The 18461-nt window shown below is 46.2% G+C and overlaps 1 protein-coding gene across 1 annotated transcript; it reads left to right on the top strand.

Moving 5' to 3' along the window:
- The first annotated feature begins 1778 nt into the window (after positions 1-1778).
- Positions 1779-8850, top strand: gdf6a (growth differentiation factor 6a). The gene is made up of 2 exons (XM_084707148.1): positions 1779-2196; positions 6256-8850. The coding sequence occupies exons 1-2, from the start codon at positions 1845-1847 to the stop codon at positions 7143-7145; spliced, it is 1242 nt and encodes a 413-aa protein (XP_084563274.1). The 5' UTR covers positions 1779-1844; the 3' UTR covers positions 7146-8850.
- The last annotated feature ends 9611 nt before the right edge of the window (positions 8851-18461 follow it).

Below are 18461 nucleotides of genomic sequence, written 5' to 3'. Positions count from 1 at the left end.
GGGTCCACCAACCTCCTGGAGCATGAACTCTGCTGCCCTCTGTTGGACAAATCCTCTACCATCATACAATACAGGGACAGCTGGTGGAGCACCCACACATTTGATTATATGCATCTTTACAATGAAACGATGTGGAAAATGAACAAGGCTAAAAATATGCTTTGTAACTTCATTGGTCAATAGAGGGGTGTTAACTCTGGACTACCTTGAACTTTGTTCTTGACGTTGCTTGTAAGGGTCTGGGATAGCCTTCAAACTGGCTTGCATTTTGTGTCTTGGCCAGTTGGTTGTCATTGATTTATCCTTATCACAAGTCAGTAAATAAGAGGTTCTTTCTTTTTTGTGAGTTTGTAGGGCAAACTTAATACAGTACTGAAGCCTACATTTTGACATTTGAGATGGCAGATTGTGGTCCTTGCAAAATCATCAACACATCATACATTTTTGTTTTTACTCACGTTGTTCTATTTTTTTTTTTGTAACCTACTGGCAGCTGATGTCTTGAACCACAGCTCCTGCAATTCAATAACGTTTAAAATGTTTCAAAGTTCTTTAGTTGCCAGCTTTTCGTTGACACGTTCACTATGCATTCATTCAATTTCAGAAGCTGTGTCGGACATAGTCTGAAATAGACTGAAATTACTTATTCTTGAAAAAAGCCATCCATCGAGGAACGCATAGGATGGTGTATGCATGGTATGCATTTACCATCGCCAATAAGTGTCATGCAGATGGATGTCTAATTTCACTTGATTATGAGAAATATTACATTTTGAGCATTGATACAAGACATGAATAACTATTTTACTAGTCCAATATTAGAAAATCAGACATGACCTTCCATTGGTAATCAATCTAGATGATTTAGATAATTGTACTTTTCTTGGTTCCTGGCGGACTGTGTTGTCTCCGTGACCAGTTTGTGCATGCAGCTCTGAGACACAAATCTAATTAGATTGTCAGGACAAAATTATTACAGTCAATTTGCAACGGACTTGGGAGGCCTTATACTTATATTAGACCGACGGTGTTATTACATGAGCAGTTGCCTTACTTGCAGTGTGCATCACCACCAGTAGAGAGCAGTAAAGTTTTACAAAAAGAGATACTTTTGTCAGTTCCCAGAATTAAAGTTCCTGCAGAATCCTGAACAGAGAGAGCTCTACCAAAGGAATGGAGACGTTCTCTTAGTGCAGCTTATTGGACATATTTGACCTCATGGCTTTAAAATATATTTATGTTGCTACCCTGACATACAGTTAGTCGGTTGATAATGCGAAAGGTCAGGCACGTTATGTGTCTAGGTTTCTCTTCGGATCAGTTCAAAGTTAATATTAGTTCAAAATTAATACCGATTTCCATATTTAAAACTGTTTATTATAGGCTTCCTTTTTTTGTAAAAAAGTGGACAATACTTTTTTTGTGATCATCCAAGTTTTAATCGAGTAGACTTAACATTACCCAGGATTTTATATCAGACTGCTTTCTTGACCTCCAGTTAAAGTTGACCCAATGACCTTTGTCAACATGTTATTGTAGCTTTAAACTTGGGGTCCTGTTGCGTTACTTGTGGCTTTGAGAATTGACTCTTTGCCCTAAACGAATGTCTCCTCCGTTTCAACGGCCAAAGAAAGACCGAAGAATAGTTCTCCAATAAGTGGGCTATACTTGTAGCGTCTGAGTGGGCGTGTTTCCCCGGTGATGTAGTCTCCACTCTTGTGAGAAGTCGAGAGCGCGAACGCACCTAAGTCTTGCTCTGACGCGCCGTGTATCCTTGGCTGTTGCAGTTGAAATCGGCTTCGTAGTGGAAGAAGGCTTCGAGACAACTCCGGGACGTTACCACCATGGACGCATTTCGAACCCTAGCGTTATATTTTCTGTTCATCTTAATTATTTGGAATGTACCATGTTCCCAGTCTGCTGCTATCATATCTCCATCTGTGCCGTGGAGACACAAGGGAACCCGGATCCATCATGACGGACAAAGGTCAACCAAGTTTCTCAAAGAGATATTCACATCCTCTCCCGTTTTGAGCCACCCGCGAGAGGACTTTAAAGACGCTATTGTGCCCCACGATTACATGCTTTCTATATACCGGACTTACTCTGCGGCGGAGAGACTCGGACTTAACGCCAGTTTTTTCCGCTCCTCCAAGTCTGCAAACACCATAACAAGTTTTGTGGACAGAGGAAAAGGTTGGTGTCAGCAACAACAAACAATTAATTAAATTAAGGTTGTGAAGTAGGCCTATTTGATTTACACTGTAATCTGCAATGGATAGTTTTTTGTGTCACATTTTGTGTGACCCTATCATAAAAATGGCTTCTCTCATATCTGCATATGAATAGCTGTTGACTATGCGGGAAAGCTAAACAGTGTTATTGTTACACCATCTTCTCAATATTAGGCCACGATACGGTGCATGGAGCCTTAATTTTAGTCATATTTAGAGGTTCAAAATTCATTTTGCACAGTAAAATTGCGAAGGTAAAGGAAATATCTCGTAATCGCAACAGCTATAAAGTTAGGCCTGCGTAATAGATGCACTCGAACTTTATCGCTTCTTTTGGGAGACGCATTAAGTTTTGTTGCCGCATTCGGGTGTCTTTGTGCCCTTGGGACACATTTTTAAGAGCGGTAGAACTACGTCAGTTTTGCAAAGTATTAAGTTATATTGGACTTAAATTGACCCCCAGGTAACACAACAGTAAAACTCTAATTGAGGCCGTCTCTAAATGAAGGTAGTAAATCCTTTTCCCCGGGTCCCCGCGTGCGCCATCTCCATCATATAGCTAGCTGCGCGGGGAGACGTTACAATGTACGATGTCGGCTGAAATATATAAGTTCACTTATTTTACCATAGTTTACGACGAGGTTCAAATGTAGGTGGGTAGCCTATCTGGTTTGTGACGAGGAAGACATGTAACCCGAAAATTATATCTTATTGATAAGACTATTTGTGCTGAGTGAAAAATTAATTACTCTGTCCAAGCGATGTGTTAGTTAATAAGCATGGACTTGGCCTATCAAAGAATGGCCCGGTGCTAGGAGCAGGTGTCTGGCTCAGTCAACTTCGAAACTGGAAAGGTTCAAGGATTCGAGATAAACACATAGCCTAACTGAACGCAGAAAAAACAGCAAGGCTAGTTAATCTTTGGTGGACAAACACAAGTGACATGTTCAAACCATTGTTCGCTTTCCCCTCCCGTATAGTAGGCTACAACCAAGAACTCCAGTTCAGAGAGACAAACTGCGAACTGATCTGATGAACAAGCTTCACTTTCTCCCATCTGAGTTTAATTTGATGTGTCACTGGCTCTGACCCCTCGCTGGACTCTCCGAGGGTTGCTTAGCATCGAGCCGCTGATTGGAGCATTTGAACTGGGTGATCTAATTGAGTGTTCATGTCATATATCAAACACTGTCTATTCTCCCATAATGACCCAGCACAGCCAATGGCAAATCACCAAAAACGACGGGAAGAAAAAAAGAAAGAGCACTTCCTTCGCTAAGAAGTCTTTGGTTGCTTACTTTTACAGCGCACCTCCCTGTGCGACCGCCACTTTAATTGTGGAAAATTATTTTTCTTCCGTCCTCCCTTCTCAGTGGTGGGCTCTGCTCCGGCACCAGTAAAGCCCGCAGTGTGGAACAAGCCTGGAGTGGTGAACTGCACCACGGAACAGACCTTAATGTAACTAGGCGGCGTTTTACTTTTGGATATTCATCCTCATTTAGTCTACAAAATGCGACGCGTATTTGCGCATCAGTGTTTGTGAGTGCATTGCGTTTGAATTGAAAGCTGGACAAAAGAACGACACCTTAGATTTTAAATAAAATAACTCTTAACCCGCATACAGTGTAATAAAGGATTTCCATTAGTAAGGTAAATTATATCTATTAAAGAGAGGGTGTCTCTTAGGTTCGTTTTAGTCGCAAGATCAGACAAGAACAAACCGAATGTATGAAAATTACTTTTGGCCTCAGAAGTAACTCATTAAAACGCAGATGGTGCGCGCTGGCCTCGGCAGCCCCAGTCTCTCTCTCTCTCTCTCTCTCTCTCTCTCTCTCTCTCTCTCTCTCTCTCTCTCTCTCTCTCTCTCTCTAGCTCTCTCTCTCTCTGTCTCTTACACACACACACACACACACACACACACACACACACACACACACACACACACACACACACAGAGAGACAGATACACACGCAGCCTACAGATTACATTTCGAAAGCCCATGTTTTGTAATAGTTTGGATTCAGATGCAAACGAGAAGGCCCAACTGGACACATCACTCTTTATTTTCGGACGAATGACTTTGAAAGTGCACACAAGACTGCTTTCTATAAACAAGAGTAATTTTCCCCCAAAATTGTGTCAAAGCAAAAAAAGTTTAATCTTTTAACGTTATTCGTTATTATTATAGGCTATACACATTTTCATTAATTGAGAGATGCGCTCTATAATTCAAACCCGGTGTCAGGCCGAGCACGTTCGAACCGGGAATGTTGTCTTTGGCACAAAGGGATGAAATATTTTAATGAGGAAAAGCGGAATTCAGAACTGTTAATTATTTGGTGACCTTGTATTCGATTTGTTTGAGGTCATATAAAAAGCAACTAATGCAGGCCATACGTGCAAAGTTTGTGAAACAAACACAAGGTTTCAATCTGGTTTTACTATTAAACTCTGCGGGGTTCCCAAGGGGCAGAGAACTGGCGTACACATCCGAATATCTATTCCGAATAACATTTTATTAGGAATCATATCATAACTTAGGAGGAATCATATCATAACTTAAGAGGACTAAAACACGTTTAAACACACATGGTGAAATTGTTCTGCTAAAACAAGGCATTTGGTAATTTTGAATCCTTTATGGTTAATGTCATTGACTTAACAAACGGAATAATATGTGAATCGTTATGACCATAGGCTACGTATATATTAATTACTCAAATGCAATAGCATAATTAAGTACATATTTGGTTTGCTTTTTTAAGGATATTTTTCATGCACTGAAATATTAATGAAAAATAATGGGCTAAACGAAAAGTCCCAAACAATTGTGTCTACTCAATTTAATATAAAAACAACGCTTTTTTAGTGTCATCATGTTTTGCTCAATATTGTATCTCTTAGAGTAGGTCATCATGTGCATGTGTTGGCCTCGACATGGAATAATGCATTAATTGTGTATTGTTCAGCTGAGTGTAGGCGAGACTACAGTGAGTCGCCTCTGTCCCGTTGTGTCTGCGGACTCCAGCCACGACATCTGACGGGACACCATGCCTCAAAACTTGTACACAAAAAAAAAAAAAAAACTTAAATACTCTGAAGATACATTCAGACAAATAATGAATTAGTAGGGGTGGGACAATCATTAAATTGTCTCTTGTTTTACGGGGCCAATCCTACCCTCAAACTATTGGGTAGAATCAGATGTTCTTGAAGAGCTTTACAAATGAGTCAAAAACAAACATTTGTTGAAAAGACGCATATGGAGGATGGGATTGAAAACAATATCCTCACTGAAATGTTGGGTAAGAATAGGCTTTTAACTATTGAAACATGGTCCCATAATTAATAACAATAACAATAAGCCTAAAATGGCCCCTAAAAGTTTATGCGTGAAGCCTTGATCGGTCGTAGAGAGCTTTCCGCATGTAGGCTTCAAGGAACTGCGGATGTTTGCATTTTGGCTTGCATAGATACTGGCCTATTGATCCCACAGTAGGCTACTCGAAAGTAATAATTACAATTGCTTGTTAAACATATGCAATAGGGCTTGAGAAAAATGTGAATGATTGTGATTGTGATGAACAAAAATGTGGTTCATCTGACCGCTTCTAAAATGCCAAGGGCTCAGATTTGTTATACTATCCTCACGAATCTTCATGAGATCTTAACAAAAAATAAGTGACACGCAAATATAAGAATCTGCATGAGCCTACATTAAAAGTGAGAATGCGAAAACGTTTATGCTGACAGAAACGTAAAAAAAAAAAATCAATATCGCCTTGAAACATGCCAGCCGTGAAGTTTATAACCAGATTGGTTTATCTAATTTGACGATGTGTCAGTTGTAGTTTGGCTCAGCTCAGGTTCTGAGTGACCAGTGAACAACAAGAAATAAGGCCAGCGGATCTGGCCTCTCTGTGAGAATGCGAGACACCCCCATTCCACCCTCCCTTCTCCCCTCTGAACACTGTATACTCTAAGTGAATCTGACTGCAATTATTTCTTTTTATCTTGCAGACGATCTCTTGCACTCTCCTTTGCGAAGACAAAAGTATCTGTTTGATGTCTCAACCCTCTCAGACACAGAGGAGCTGGTCGGGGCGGAGTTAAGGATATTTAGGAAAGTGCCCGGGGATTTCCAAACGTCCCCGACAGGTCTCTATGACATCCAATTATCCTCCTGTCGATCAGAGAGTCTGCTGGATTCCAGATCCCTTGATCCCCTGGATTCCAGAAAAGCAGGATGGGAGGTTTTGGATGTGTGGGAAATGTTTAAGAGCCGACCCCCCTCTGGCCAGGGCAGCCAGCTTTGTCTCCAACTCAAGGTCACGCTGGGCAAATCAAAAACGGAAATCGACTTGAAACAGTTAGGATTCGACAGAGCCAATCGAAGCCAACAAGAGAAAGCTATACTGGTGGTGTACACCAGGTCAAAGAAAAGAGAGAATCTGTTCAACGAAATGAAGGAGAAGATCAAGTCGCGCGGTTCGGGGCGATTAGAGGAGGAGAAGGGCGTGCAGTTGAAAGTGCGCCGCAGACGGAGGACAGCGCTCAACAACAGACACGGAAAGAGACACGGCAAAAAGTCCAAATCAAGATGCAGCAAAAAGGCACTGCACGTGAACTTCAAAGAGCTCGGTTGGGATGACTGGATCATCGCTCCGTTGGATTACGAGGCGTACCACTGCGAGGGCGTTTGTGACTTCCCCCTGAGGTCGCATCTAGAGCCAACCAACCACGCCATCATTCAAACTCTTATGAATTCCATGGACCCCAACAGCACACCTCCCAGCTGCTGTGTGCCCACCAAGCTCAGCCCCATCAGCATTCTGTACATAGACTCGGGTAACAATGTTGTGTACAAACAATACGAGGATATGGTGGTGGAGCAGTGCGGCTGCAGGTAGCGCCTCGCTTTGACCTCAATCTTGAGATCTCAACTCAAATCAAAGATGGGTCATGAAGTCCCGATGGACACATAAGAGTTTGGCAAAGCTTTTTTTAAATGCGGGACCGTGCGTTTGTCATATATGGGCCTACAATGTGGGGCGTAATCTTTATTCAAAAGGGATCCGAAAGGCAATATTTGCAATATTTATTTGGCAATTTCAAACTCATAACAACCACATCACGGTTGCGTTAAATGGCTTAATCGTGTGCGTAAATCTGACACGCTTATTATTCCACCATTCAACAAATATATACATCGACAATAGCCTTTTGTTTGCAAGTCCTAGATAGCGGCGACCTTGCGCTACCACGCATCCTTTGGGCAACATGCTGGACCAAAAAGAAAAGCACAGCAAGCGGCCTGAAAGAGGTTCAGAGACGCACCTGTTTGGACCGGGGATGGAGAACACGGGACAGTCTGTTGTGCATTGTTGCTTCTCGGACAAGGACTCATTTGGGTGTCTCCATAATTGCTCTGGCCCAGCTGGAGCTATTGCGCTCTCTTGATGCGTTATCAATAGGCTCTCGAGGCCGTCCGTCGAGAAGGTGAATGTAATCTACCAAACACAGAGATATAGTGGGAAGACGGGAAAGTGTGCGAGAGGGGTGAGAGATATATAGAGAAAGAGAGAATGCGGTGGGATTGCGAGAACATTTCCCTATAAACGCGACCTGCATCTTCCGAGTGCAGTGCGCGCTCACCTTGCACCGACGGAGTTAAACGAATGCAAGATGTGCGTGTGATGTGGACTTAAAGGTGTGTGTGAGAGGGAGACATGGACCCGGGGCTAGAGACAATTATCATAAATGTTGACTGTACGGACACGGGCCATGTCCTGTCTGCTCGTGAACACTGTGTTTTGGATCCGGTTGCAAACGGCACCGAGGGACTCAAGGAAACATCAGCCTCATTATCAAGGCGAACTTATGCTCAAATCTGCATCTTTACGAAATGCACTTCACAACTGACTGCGTAAATGTCGATATGTCAGGAAGAAAGTTGTTATATTTCTGCGTTAAACTGACAAGAACAAACGATTTGATATTTAAATGCACATTAGCTTGGAATGCACTGCTGTTCGTTATTTGATATGTAAATATTTGTATAGTCAAAAACTATACAAGTGCAACAAATGGAGAAATGAGAAAAAGGCATTTCTTTGTAAATATACAAATGCACTCAAATCGTTATAATTTCTATTCTATAATTATTTTATTATTTGTGATGTACAGAGTTTCATGATAATCATATAATTCCTACATTGATAAGAGTAATTTAAGTTGTTTTTAATATGTTTGCAAAGGGTGGAATACCATTATTGATGTCTACCTCATATTAGAGTTCTAGGTTCTGAGTTTTGAGGTGCATTCAATTAGAGGGTTCAGTTCTTTTACAATGATATATAAAATCATACGTTTATACATATATTAATGGATAATATTCCACACCATTACTGTACTAATAAAATGCAAACAAATCCTCCCCTTTTTCTTCTCATGACTAAGTCTCCAAAACGTTTACCAAAAACAGAGAAAGATAGAACATGCAATAGAGAAGAGAGTCAGTCAGTGGAGTTACATACATCCAGCAGCTTAGAGAGTTGTGATGACCATTATGTTATTCGGCGAATCACCTTTTGGTTTATTAAATCGTTACTTTGAGTCTGGTTCAGTCTTTATTTCCCCCAACCTTCCTCAGGGTGGCGCAGAATAAAGGGCTAGGAATGTCCCCCTCTATTTGAGGATTAACTGTTGATACATAACTTGTTTTCTATCCTCAAAGTCTGTATGTGTAGCCGAGACCGGAGATCTTGTTTGCATAATGTGCTTTGAATCCGATCTACAGTCTGCAATTACGGTGTTCCCAGATCACATTGAATTAACAATGACACATTCTATATGTAGAATGTGAATAGTGTTGAATAGTATTCAATAGCGTATGTGTTCTCTGACGCAGCAGTAGTGTAGGAGATCCTGGGGCTTCCTTCCTCTTCCAGCTCAGCCCTGGAGGAGGTACAGGAGGTGGGTGGGCTCTCTGGACCTTGGGAACAAAACAAAATCGCTACAATCTCAGTGTTATGATTCAGACATGATCAACTGAGTGTGTGTGTGTTTGGGGATGGGGGGGGGGGGGGGGGGTTAGCCCTGAAGACAGCCCTGCAGATATCTAATGGACACAGCAACTTGGTGCTTCCGCAAGTGTCCACAGACTGGGGTGTTAAGAAACACAAGTAGCAAAATCTATCATTTGTGAACATAACATATACATGCTTGTGTACAGCTCTGCCCAAATTAACCTGGTAACGCGGTGACCAACCCTGTTCTGGAAGGTTCTTACAGATTTAACACTGCGTGCTGATCGTCAGGTTGAAGGCCAGGGTAGGTATCAACTGGGAGCTGTAACACACAAGGTTAAGAAGTTCAACCACTCAAAAAGGATTGCCATATCACATTCGCACGTGCTTGTGTCCACTGGACTAACTCTTCTCCTCACATGTCTTTCTGTACAGTCCTACTAGATCCTTCTAGATCATCTGATGGGTGCTTATGAAAAGTAAACATTGTGTGATCTTGTCCTTCTGCTGACTGGTTTCTCTTGTAACAAACAGTACCTTCTAAGATGGACTGATTGGACGCGACAGCAAGGCTATGGCCCTGATGGCCCAGTGTTCTTATAGCATGTAAACAGTCCGGGCTTTCTCCCATCACAGACAATGAGTGTCATTGTTCCCAGCACGGCTGGCTCAGTAGTGCTTCGTACAGTGTAAACATATGGTGCCCATCCTAGTAGGAGGAACAGACATAGGCTGTCACTGATATGGTTCTGCGTGTATGGGGAACCACAGCTATTTCCCAATGAATTAGCCCGCCCGGGTCAAGTTGACTTAACACTTTAATGTTTCCCAATCTGGGGATGCAGAGGCAGATTGAAAGCAGGGATTGCTTCCATATAGACTGTCGACCTTGGCCTGGAAACAATTAGGAAATGGCTTTGAAATGTTAGATGCTGGACAGGCTCTGGTACAGTATCATGTCACTCCCCACATGTTTGCAAGGGGAAACACAGGATGCTAAGTGCGCTCTTTAGCCGCCCCAGCAAATGAGTGACACAACAAGCGGTCCCCTGGGGGCCTGGCCAAATGACCCTTCTGGCTGGGGCCTTGGATCTGAGGGCAGCACAGGCTGCTGAAACTGCTAGCTAATGCTAGCTAGCTAGCCCCTTCTGTATATGACAGGGAGGATCCAACAGCAAAGTCAAGTACTTGCTAAGGCTAACTAGCTAACCCTCTCTGTGTTTGACATGAAAGTATCCTACAGCAAAGGCAGGTATATGTAAGGCCAAGCCTGGGCAGGTGGGCTGACACTAGTGGGGTCTGGTACAATATCTGACCACATTGCATGTCTGTCTAGTGAACACATTTCTTTGTTACTGTAATAAACACAGAAAATAACTAACAGAACGGAATCTTTGTTCTGTTTCGATTACTCACCCCGCTGTAGATTATTGCGCAAAGTCTCTCCATCATGGAGTCTCCCATCTGTGATTCGATCTGTTTATTTGATAAATTCTCTCGAAAAGTTTTGTTTAACCAAATTTCTGTTGGCAAAAGGACAAGTCCCTTTCATCAGAAATGTGGAGAATGTTTAACCAAAACACTTCTGACACCCTGTTGCTGTGTTCTGAGTGTCCTCTCTGTGTTCCGGGGGCTTACTCAAGATCTACAGTGAGTCTCTCCAAGTGGAAAGACCGGGAGTCTCTCCAAAGTTTAGAAACACTACTTGGCTCCTGCAGAGACAGGAACCCTCCCCACACTTAACCCCGCCGTTATCAGTGATGTCCTCATCAGCTGCAGCCGGGAGATAAATCAAATTGATCCCTCCGACAGCCAGGGCTTCTCAGTGAGCAGACAGTAAAAATGGGGGCCCAGGGAAATTGATGGTGAGGACCTCAGCCTCACAGAGGGATCGCCAGAGTGGCCGAGAGCTGGATAGCTCTGAGATCTGGGATCTTGGAAGCCACCAAGGCCTGAACTCCTGCTGACCAGGACTCTATTGATGACATTCAATAGGAATTTCTTTACCACGGATTTGCAGGGTCTGTTTTTCCTCGCTTAGATTTGGATTTATCTCTGGAGAGAGATCCCCCCCCCCCATCTCAGACACCGCTGGCTGCTTGTAGGCTCGTTCCCCTGCATGATCTTGACCGCCCCCCCCCCCCTTCCCTCCAGACCAGAGCAACAGAGAAAGACCAGTTCTCTCTACAAGAGCTAACAGAGAGCCCCAGAGTATGCACACACACACGCACACACCACCCCCCCCCACACACACACACACACACAAGTGCAATGTGTGTGTGTGCCTGTGTGTGTAAAGGCTAGGAAACAGAAGGATAGCAGGTCAGAAGGAGCAGATGTTTAAACTGACCAGTCCAGCCTGACCGACCCACACTGACCAGTCCAGCCTGACCGACACAGACTAACCTTTCCAGACTAACCAGTCCATGCTGATCCCCCTGTTCAGGACAGAATGTCCAGGGTTGCTCCCAGTACGACACCCCCTGGCCTGGGTCTCTAAGCCAGCAGTCAGTGTACTTTTCAAACAGCTCAGTCTCCTCTCAGTAGAGTGGCCCGGCCTAACTGAATAAGCTCCAGAGCACCATACAATACCCACCATAGAATACCCCAGAACACACTCGTCAAAGTCTTAAAGTCAGCCCATCCTGCCAACTAAATCATGAACACACAGTTATATGGATGATGATTGCTCAGAGATGTAATGCCTGTTTTTCCTCAACCCTTGTGGATTGTGCTGATTGAGCCACGATGACAAGAAAATATTACACTTCAAAGTACACATGCAGGTATTGTCCTTCAGATTGGGTACTCATAAATGGGTTAAAAATGAATATGTATACATTCTTACCAAGCCAGCTATTACCTTCTCTATTTCAAATGGGCTGAATATCCTTCTTCTTCGTTCTTGGGGGAAGAGGGGGGGTGGGGGGGGGGGGGCGGTGCTGAAGAAGGGAAGAAAGGAACGCGAGGAAAGGAAAGGGAGGGGAGGAGGTTATGCTTACAAATACAATATTGGAACCAAACACAGGGTATTATAAGGGTGATGAATGTCCACTGGGTAGCTGTCTGGTTCGGCTAGCTAACTCCTCTCTCTGTTTATTTTTGAAAGGAATGTTTGAGGTTGACCTTTCACCTCCTCTCATCCGTTATTTGCTCCCTCGGTCTGCGTCTGTGCTGCTAACCTGCGGCTCGGAACACACCAGCACTTCCTTATGGAGACAGTCCACACACCCAGAGGCCAGCTGATAGTCCTCACTGTGTGCTCTCAGTCAATTGGCTCCTTTACTGCATAGAACCCTGGCATCTCTGCAGTGTGTCTGTGTGTGTGTTTCTGTTCAAGAGTCTGAATGTGTTGGAGACCAAAGTAAATTTGCTCAGCAACCGTGACAATGCATCTGTTTGGGGCTAGACCTAGGACATGACCCCCCCCCCCACCCCACCCCACCCCCCCTCCTCAATCCCCTTTCACTGGATATCTGTAGAAAGAGAGAGCAAGGAGGAAGGGTGGAGAGGTGAGGAGGAGGGCGAAAAACAAGAATGTGGCATGGAGGGAGGAGGAGAGGAGGGGGGCAAGGAAGAAGGGAGAGAGAAGAGGAGGAGGGAAAGGAACATGGAGGGAGGAGGAGACGACAGAGAGATGGAGGATGAGAGGAAGGAGGAAGGCTGGCCCGGAGGTTTGCACATATCATTCTTGGGTCATGGTGGTGAACCAATACCTCATGCTCTGCGTAGCCAGGCTGTGGCCAAACTGTTTTCAGCATGCTCTTCATAATCCAGAGTATTACTGCTCTTCTACAATATTGATGCAGCTGACCAAGTGGGAAGTTGGTGTGTCATATTAAGATGTCTCCCACAACCATGGGACACTGTTCGACTTGACGTCTCGAGTTGGCAACATGATACACCGAGATAAACAAACGTGGGCCAGTGGCAAGTGGTGTGTGTGTGTGTGTGTGTGAAAGAGTCTGGACGGGAGGGGGGTGCGGTTCTGGAGTGTCTGACGGATAGTGATAGGGAGGGGTTGAGGGATGTAGGTGGGGAGGGGGGCGGGGGTGGGTTGTTTGGGGGGGGGAAGGAGGGAGGTTGGGGGGGGGGGGGTAGGAAGATGTGATGGACAACCCTGCAGCCCGGCTGAGGCAGAGCTTTCACTTAAAAATGGTGCCTGGCCTTCCTCAAAAGGTCAGAGCCCGGAGCCCAGTCACACTGTATTAATCATGAGGCAGGGGCAGCAGCTTACCTGGCTAGCGTTTCAAACAGGCCGCCCCGCGCTCCTCTCATCCTCCCTATTATCTCTGATGAGCAGGTGTGGAAGACACAGCCGGCCGGGCCGGCCCAGGAAAGATCACACATCAATAATGCAGACCTCCAGACAGCTCTGGCTGCTTGGAGTGGGGGCGGGATGCACGCAACAGGTCAGCTGTGACACACACACACAGTCACAAGCACACACACCAATACACACACAAATACACACACATGCACGCAGCCCAGGCATGCTGTGATGGTGTATTCAGGGCATAACGGCCTGTGTTTTTGTCACACCGGGCATGCTGTTCATAAGGATGTGAGAGTTGAATGCATGGCTGTTGTCGAGCAGATATACTGTTGGAAGCTTGAGAGCACGCTCACACCACACGCACACGCACACACACACACACACACACACACACACACACACACACACACACACACACACACACACACCTACTGCATTGAGTACAAAAGAGGGTAAAAGGCTTGCTGCTGTCCCAGCCCCCTCATGGTAATTAGCCCATTAGACGTTGTTGGCGGATGGAGCTGTTGCAGATGTTTTATGATGGGGCTCTTTGGATTGGGTCCTCACGATGAGGAACTAATTTATGGTGCAACTCAGTCCTTCTTTCAGGAATGCAGTCCCCTCCCCACAGACACACACACACACACACACAAACACACTGCTTCACTCCACACACACTCAGACACACACTGATGAGTGGGAAGCTCCAGAGAGGTTTTAGACTTCTGTGTGAGTCAAACGTTTCAGTCAACAGTTTTACTACAGTGTACTTGTGTTGTATTGTTTAGCTGAGTGGTTCTCTCTTCCTGGCCTCCTACTTCTGTTCCTGGGCCTGTAGTTGGGGCTGGGGCTGTAGATGGGCGTGGGCTGGGGGTGGGCCTGGGGCTGGGCCTGGGGGCTGGGGGTGGGATGGAGAGGGTTCTCTGGGGTTAGGCCTTCACATGAGCCCCTGGTTTGTGGAAATAATGAAGGCCCAGAGTCAAACCATGTGTGACACTTTCTCACCAAACGTTATCCTACTGAAACCAATCATCAGCACAGCCGCAATGAGGGCACTGTAAATACGGGTTGGCTTTTCCCAATGAATCTGTGTGTATTCTGTGAGGGGCTTGATGTGTTGTAGCCTCCAGCTGTGGTCTGTCCTCTCGGCCTGTTTTGGTGTGGTTCCCCCCACAGTCTGCCTGGAAATCAAATGTACAGTTTGGTAACTTTTATGCCTTAGAAAAATATTGGTCATAAATTGGTAGATGAACAGAAGCGGTAATTACAGGGCCGGGACCCGAGAATTTCCCCTCCGAGTCGCGCCGCCGCAATTATTGAGGTTAACCAAAGGTGAGGACCGCAGGGACTTGAGGGCTTCAAAGCGCTCCGCTTATTTTAAGACTCATTTGACCAGTGCGACAAGACGAAGGGGGGAGAGGGGAGAGGGCTGGTGCGCGTCACAGATAGTTCTGGATGGTGGGCAGACGGAGGAGAGTGGTCAGGTACAAGTCTCTTAACAAGCTCGGTCAGGAGAGGAGCAGTGGTCATGAATGATTAACCACCGAGAGACAAAGAGCCCGTGTGGTCACGCCCGCGAGGACACGAGGCCATGGCGAGCCAAACCCCCCGATGCATCGTGTTACACACATACACGCACATGTCCCAATGACACTTCGGACGCCTCACCGATCCAAAATCTTTCGACCAATGATTGATTTTTCCCCGTTGTTGGCAGGGCTGCTTCAGATGAGTGCTTGGGCTTCGGTGGTGGGACTCCAGTTCAAACGTGAGTCATCGCAACGACGGCCAGTCTTAGAAGGCCACAGGAGAGTTTTATGGCACTGTCACTTGCAGCGTGACTCGGTGGGCTACTGCTTGCCCTCGCGGCTCCTGTCCTTCACAGAGAGGTTCGTCTCAGCTCCTCACGCCGGCATAAATCCTCCTCCCTCAGGCATGAGGAATGGAGAGAGCTGTGTTTGACCAGATGGAACTTTATCAGCGCTCCCTTCCCCGGCTCGTGTGCCCCCCTCACATCTCTCAGCTCAAGCACCCGGGAAAAAAAGGGAGCTCTCACACCATATTTTCTGTTTGCTGGAAGTCTGACCTTCTTGTGAACTGCGGCGGAGAGAAAAGGCACTTTCAGCCGGGGCATCAGATGGCTGTAACCATACGCCTTTCAACTGATACAAAGGTGGGGTGTGGGGCGGGCGGGGTGTGTGTGTGTGTGTGTGTGGGAGGGGTGCACTGGAGTGGGGGGGGGGGGGTGCACCGGGGTGAAAAGGAAAGTGCCGCCGTGCTGCATCTTTTTGTGCTCGTTAAGTGGTAGGAGGGGGAGGGGGGGAGGAGTGGGGGAAGGCAGTGGTAAAGTGGTGGTGGTTTAGGGTCGGCAGGGTGGGGGTGGGGGGTCGGGGAGCCCGGGGGGGGGGTCACTGTTGGCTGGACGTGCTGAGGAACACTGGAGAACACAAGAGAGGGTCTGACTGACTGTTGAGATGGACGCTTTTTCATGGATGAGTGCAATGAGCAAACAGCATTCCTCTCTCTTTTTTTCTGTGGCCTCTGTGTGTGTTGGTGTCAATGTGTGTGTGCGTTAGTGCCGGTTACCGTGTGTGTGTTAGCAGGTGTGTGTGTGTGTGTGTGTGTGAAGATGTTTTGGTCAGTATCTGATGACTGTTGTGTTCCACTTGACCCTGATCCCACTGAGGCTTGACTGACAGACCGTCTCTGATGTCTGTCAGTGTGTGTGCGTGTGCGTGTGTGTGTGTGGACGAGAATGTGTGTACCCGTCTTGTCAGTCGTTCTCCATTCCCTTTCATAAACACAAACTAACTCATTCAAGTTGTTCGAATGATCGAATCTCACTGGATAGAGGACACATTGCGTCCGTATCGATATCAAAGACCGGCTCTTGTTTGTCTGATTCCAACTCTGGGGTGTGGAAGTGAAGAGGGCTCTCCTCCCAGCACGCGGAGGAACACACAGAGTTGATGAACACGCCACAGTCTAATGATTTGCAGCCCTATTACGTCTCTCCCTGTAATCTAGCTGCTGCTAACAGTAGATACGGGGATTCTCTCTGTTCTGGGAGGGAGGGGGGCTGGGGGGGAGGGGGGGGGTGGGATGGCAGGAAGCAGGAACGTACAGAAGCAACATTAATTCATTCCTCTCTCGGCTCTTTGAAGAGCAGCGGCCGCTATGACAGCCTAAACGTTTCCAGAGATGTCACATTTCCACGGAAATCTGAAAAGGCTCTAGCAAGCACTCATCCTTTCATGTTTGATCCCGCGTTTGAGATTCTATGATAAACAGACTGCCTGTCTGTTTGCCTGCCTGCCTGTTTGCATGCATGCCTGTCTTCCCGCCTGCCTGTCTTCCTGTCCTGCCTGTCTGCATGCCTTCTGGCCTGCCTTTTTCACTGTCTACCTGACTGTCTGCCTGTCTGTCTGATCTTCCAATCCAACAGCCTGCCTGTCTGCCTGCCTGTTTGTCCAGTTGCTCACCTGCCTGTCTGTCACTCTACCTGCCTGCCTGTCTGTTTGTTTGTTGCTCTGCCTTCTGCTTTCTCCCGACCTGCTGCAGGATCCAGATGCCATCGCAAATGAACTCTTTGTGTTTCTTTAGGCAGGCAGGAAATTCAAGTCGGAATTAAGTTCCTGAGTTTCTCTTCAAGCGTCTAGGATTGCAGGGATATTGCACCGAATCAGATTAATTTGGGACAACTTTCCTGTCCCCCCCCCCCCCCCCCCTGCCTGCTGGCCCGGACCCCCCCATCTCACCCCCAGGACTGACATTGAACAGATGCTGAGAGCCTGCACTCCCACCACCACCCATGTCAACCTATGGACCACCAGGCAGCTAAAAGAAGTACAGACATCTCAAGGTTTTCAGTAACCCTGACTTGACACATTTGTACATGATCTTTTTACTACGAATTACGGAAATGACTACAAATTTGAAATATGTTGTTTGGTCGATCGATTTCATTTAAATCACTTCAGATCAGTAATTCCCCCTCTCTTTCTTTCTCGTTCTGTCAGTCCCTGGGCTGCCCCCCCCCCCCCCCCTGCTCCCCCCAGACCAGACAGGGTATTCAGAGTTTCACTGCTGTGCTGAGGAGTTGTAAAGACCTAGATGTGAACACGGATCACGCCAAGCTGAACTCTGGAGAAACAGGCAGTAAAGTCGGCTGAACTCTGGTTGAAAAAAACCCATGGAAAACAAGCCATAAAGTCGAGGCGAACTGAAGCAAGGGAGAAAAAGGATAAAATCAAACTCTCGTAAAACCGAAATCATAAAAATACCAAAACAGTAGTGAACCATCTTTTCATTATTCTTAATAGGAGCCCTAAACAAGTGTGCTCTATAGTGACTTAGGTTTCCCAGTATAACTTCCTCTGTACCCTACTGTGTCCTGTCCAACCGGGAGAGTTAACTCATGGTTACATATAGCATGCTTCGATGCTTTCCTACAGACAGCATTAGGCCGAGAGGAGTGGACGTCCAACACGCAGGAATGTGGAATACGAAATGAAGACACACACACGCGCTCGCTCGCTTTTCTCCCAAACACACGAGCGCAGACACGGCTCTCTTTCCTTTATCTCCCTCCGTTCCATCTCCTCCGCGCGTTTCTCTCCTCTCCCTCCGTCTCCTCTTCCTGCCGGGAGGAACAAGGGATGTAGAGCAGGAGGCAAAGGGGTGAAGGGAGGTGAGGAAGACGTGTTAAAAGGAGGGATGACCGAGGGAAGGATGCAGAAAAGGTGGAGGACAAACAGAGGCAGAAGAGAGGTGTGGACAGGAGCTAGGATGAAAAAGATTTGAAGAACATGTCAGCTTATGTGTCTGCATGACTTCAGCCAGTCTATATGTTTGTCCCTTCTTCATTTACCTTTAGTAATTTAGTCCCCCCGAGGCAAGTAGGGCAAAGTGCCTTGCTCAAA

The sequence above is a fragment of the Hypomesus nipponensis genome, chromosome 2, assembly GCF_054491055.1.
Source record: "Hypomesus nipponensis isolate SF chromosome 2, ASM5449105v1, whole genome shotgun sequence".
Lineage (NCBI taxonomy): Eukaryota > Metazoa > Chordata > Actinopteri > Osmeriformes > Osmeridae > Hypomesus > Hypomesus nipponensis.
This window is presented reverse-complemented; position numbering and strand designations above follow the sequence as displayed.

Coding starts and splice junctions, on each gene's coding strand:
- gdf6a (XM_084707148.1), top strand. CDS start 1,845: ATGGACGCATTTCGAACCCTAGCGTTATATTTTCTGTTCATCTTAATT. Junction 2,197..6,255: donor TTTTGTGGACAGAGGAAAAG/GTTGGTGTCAGC, acceptor TTTATCTTGCAG/ACGATCTCTTGCACTCTCCT.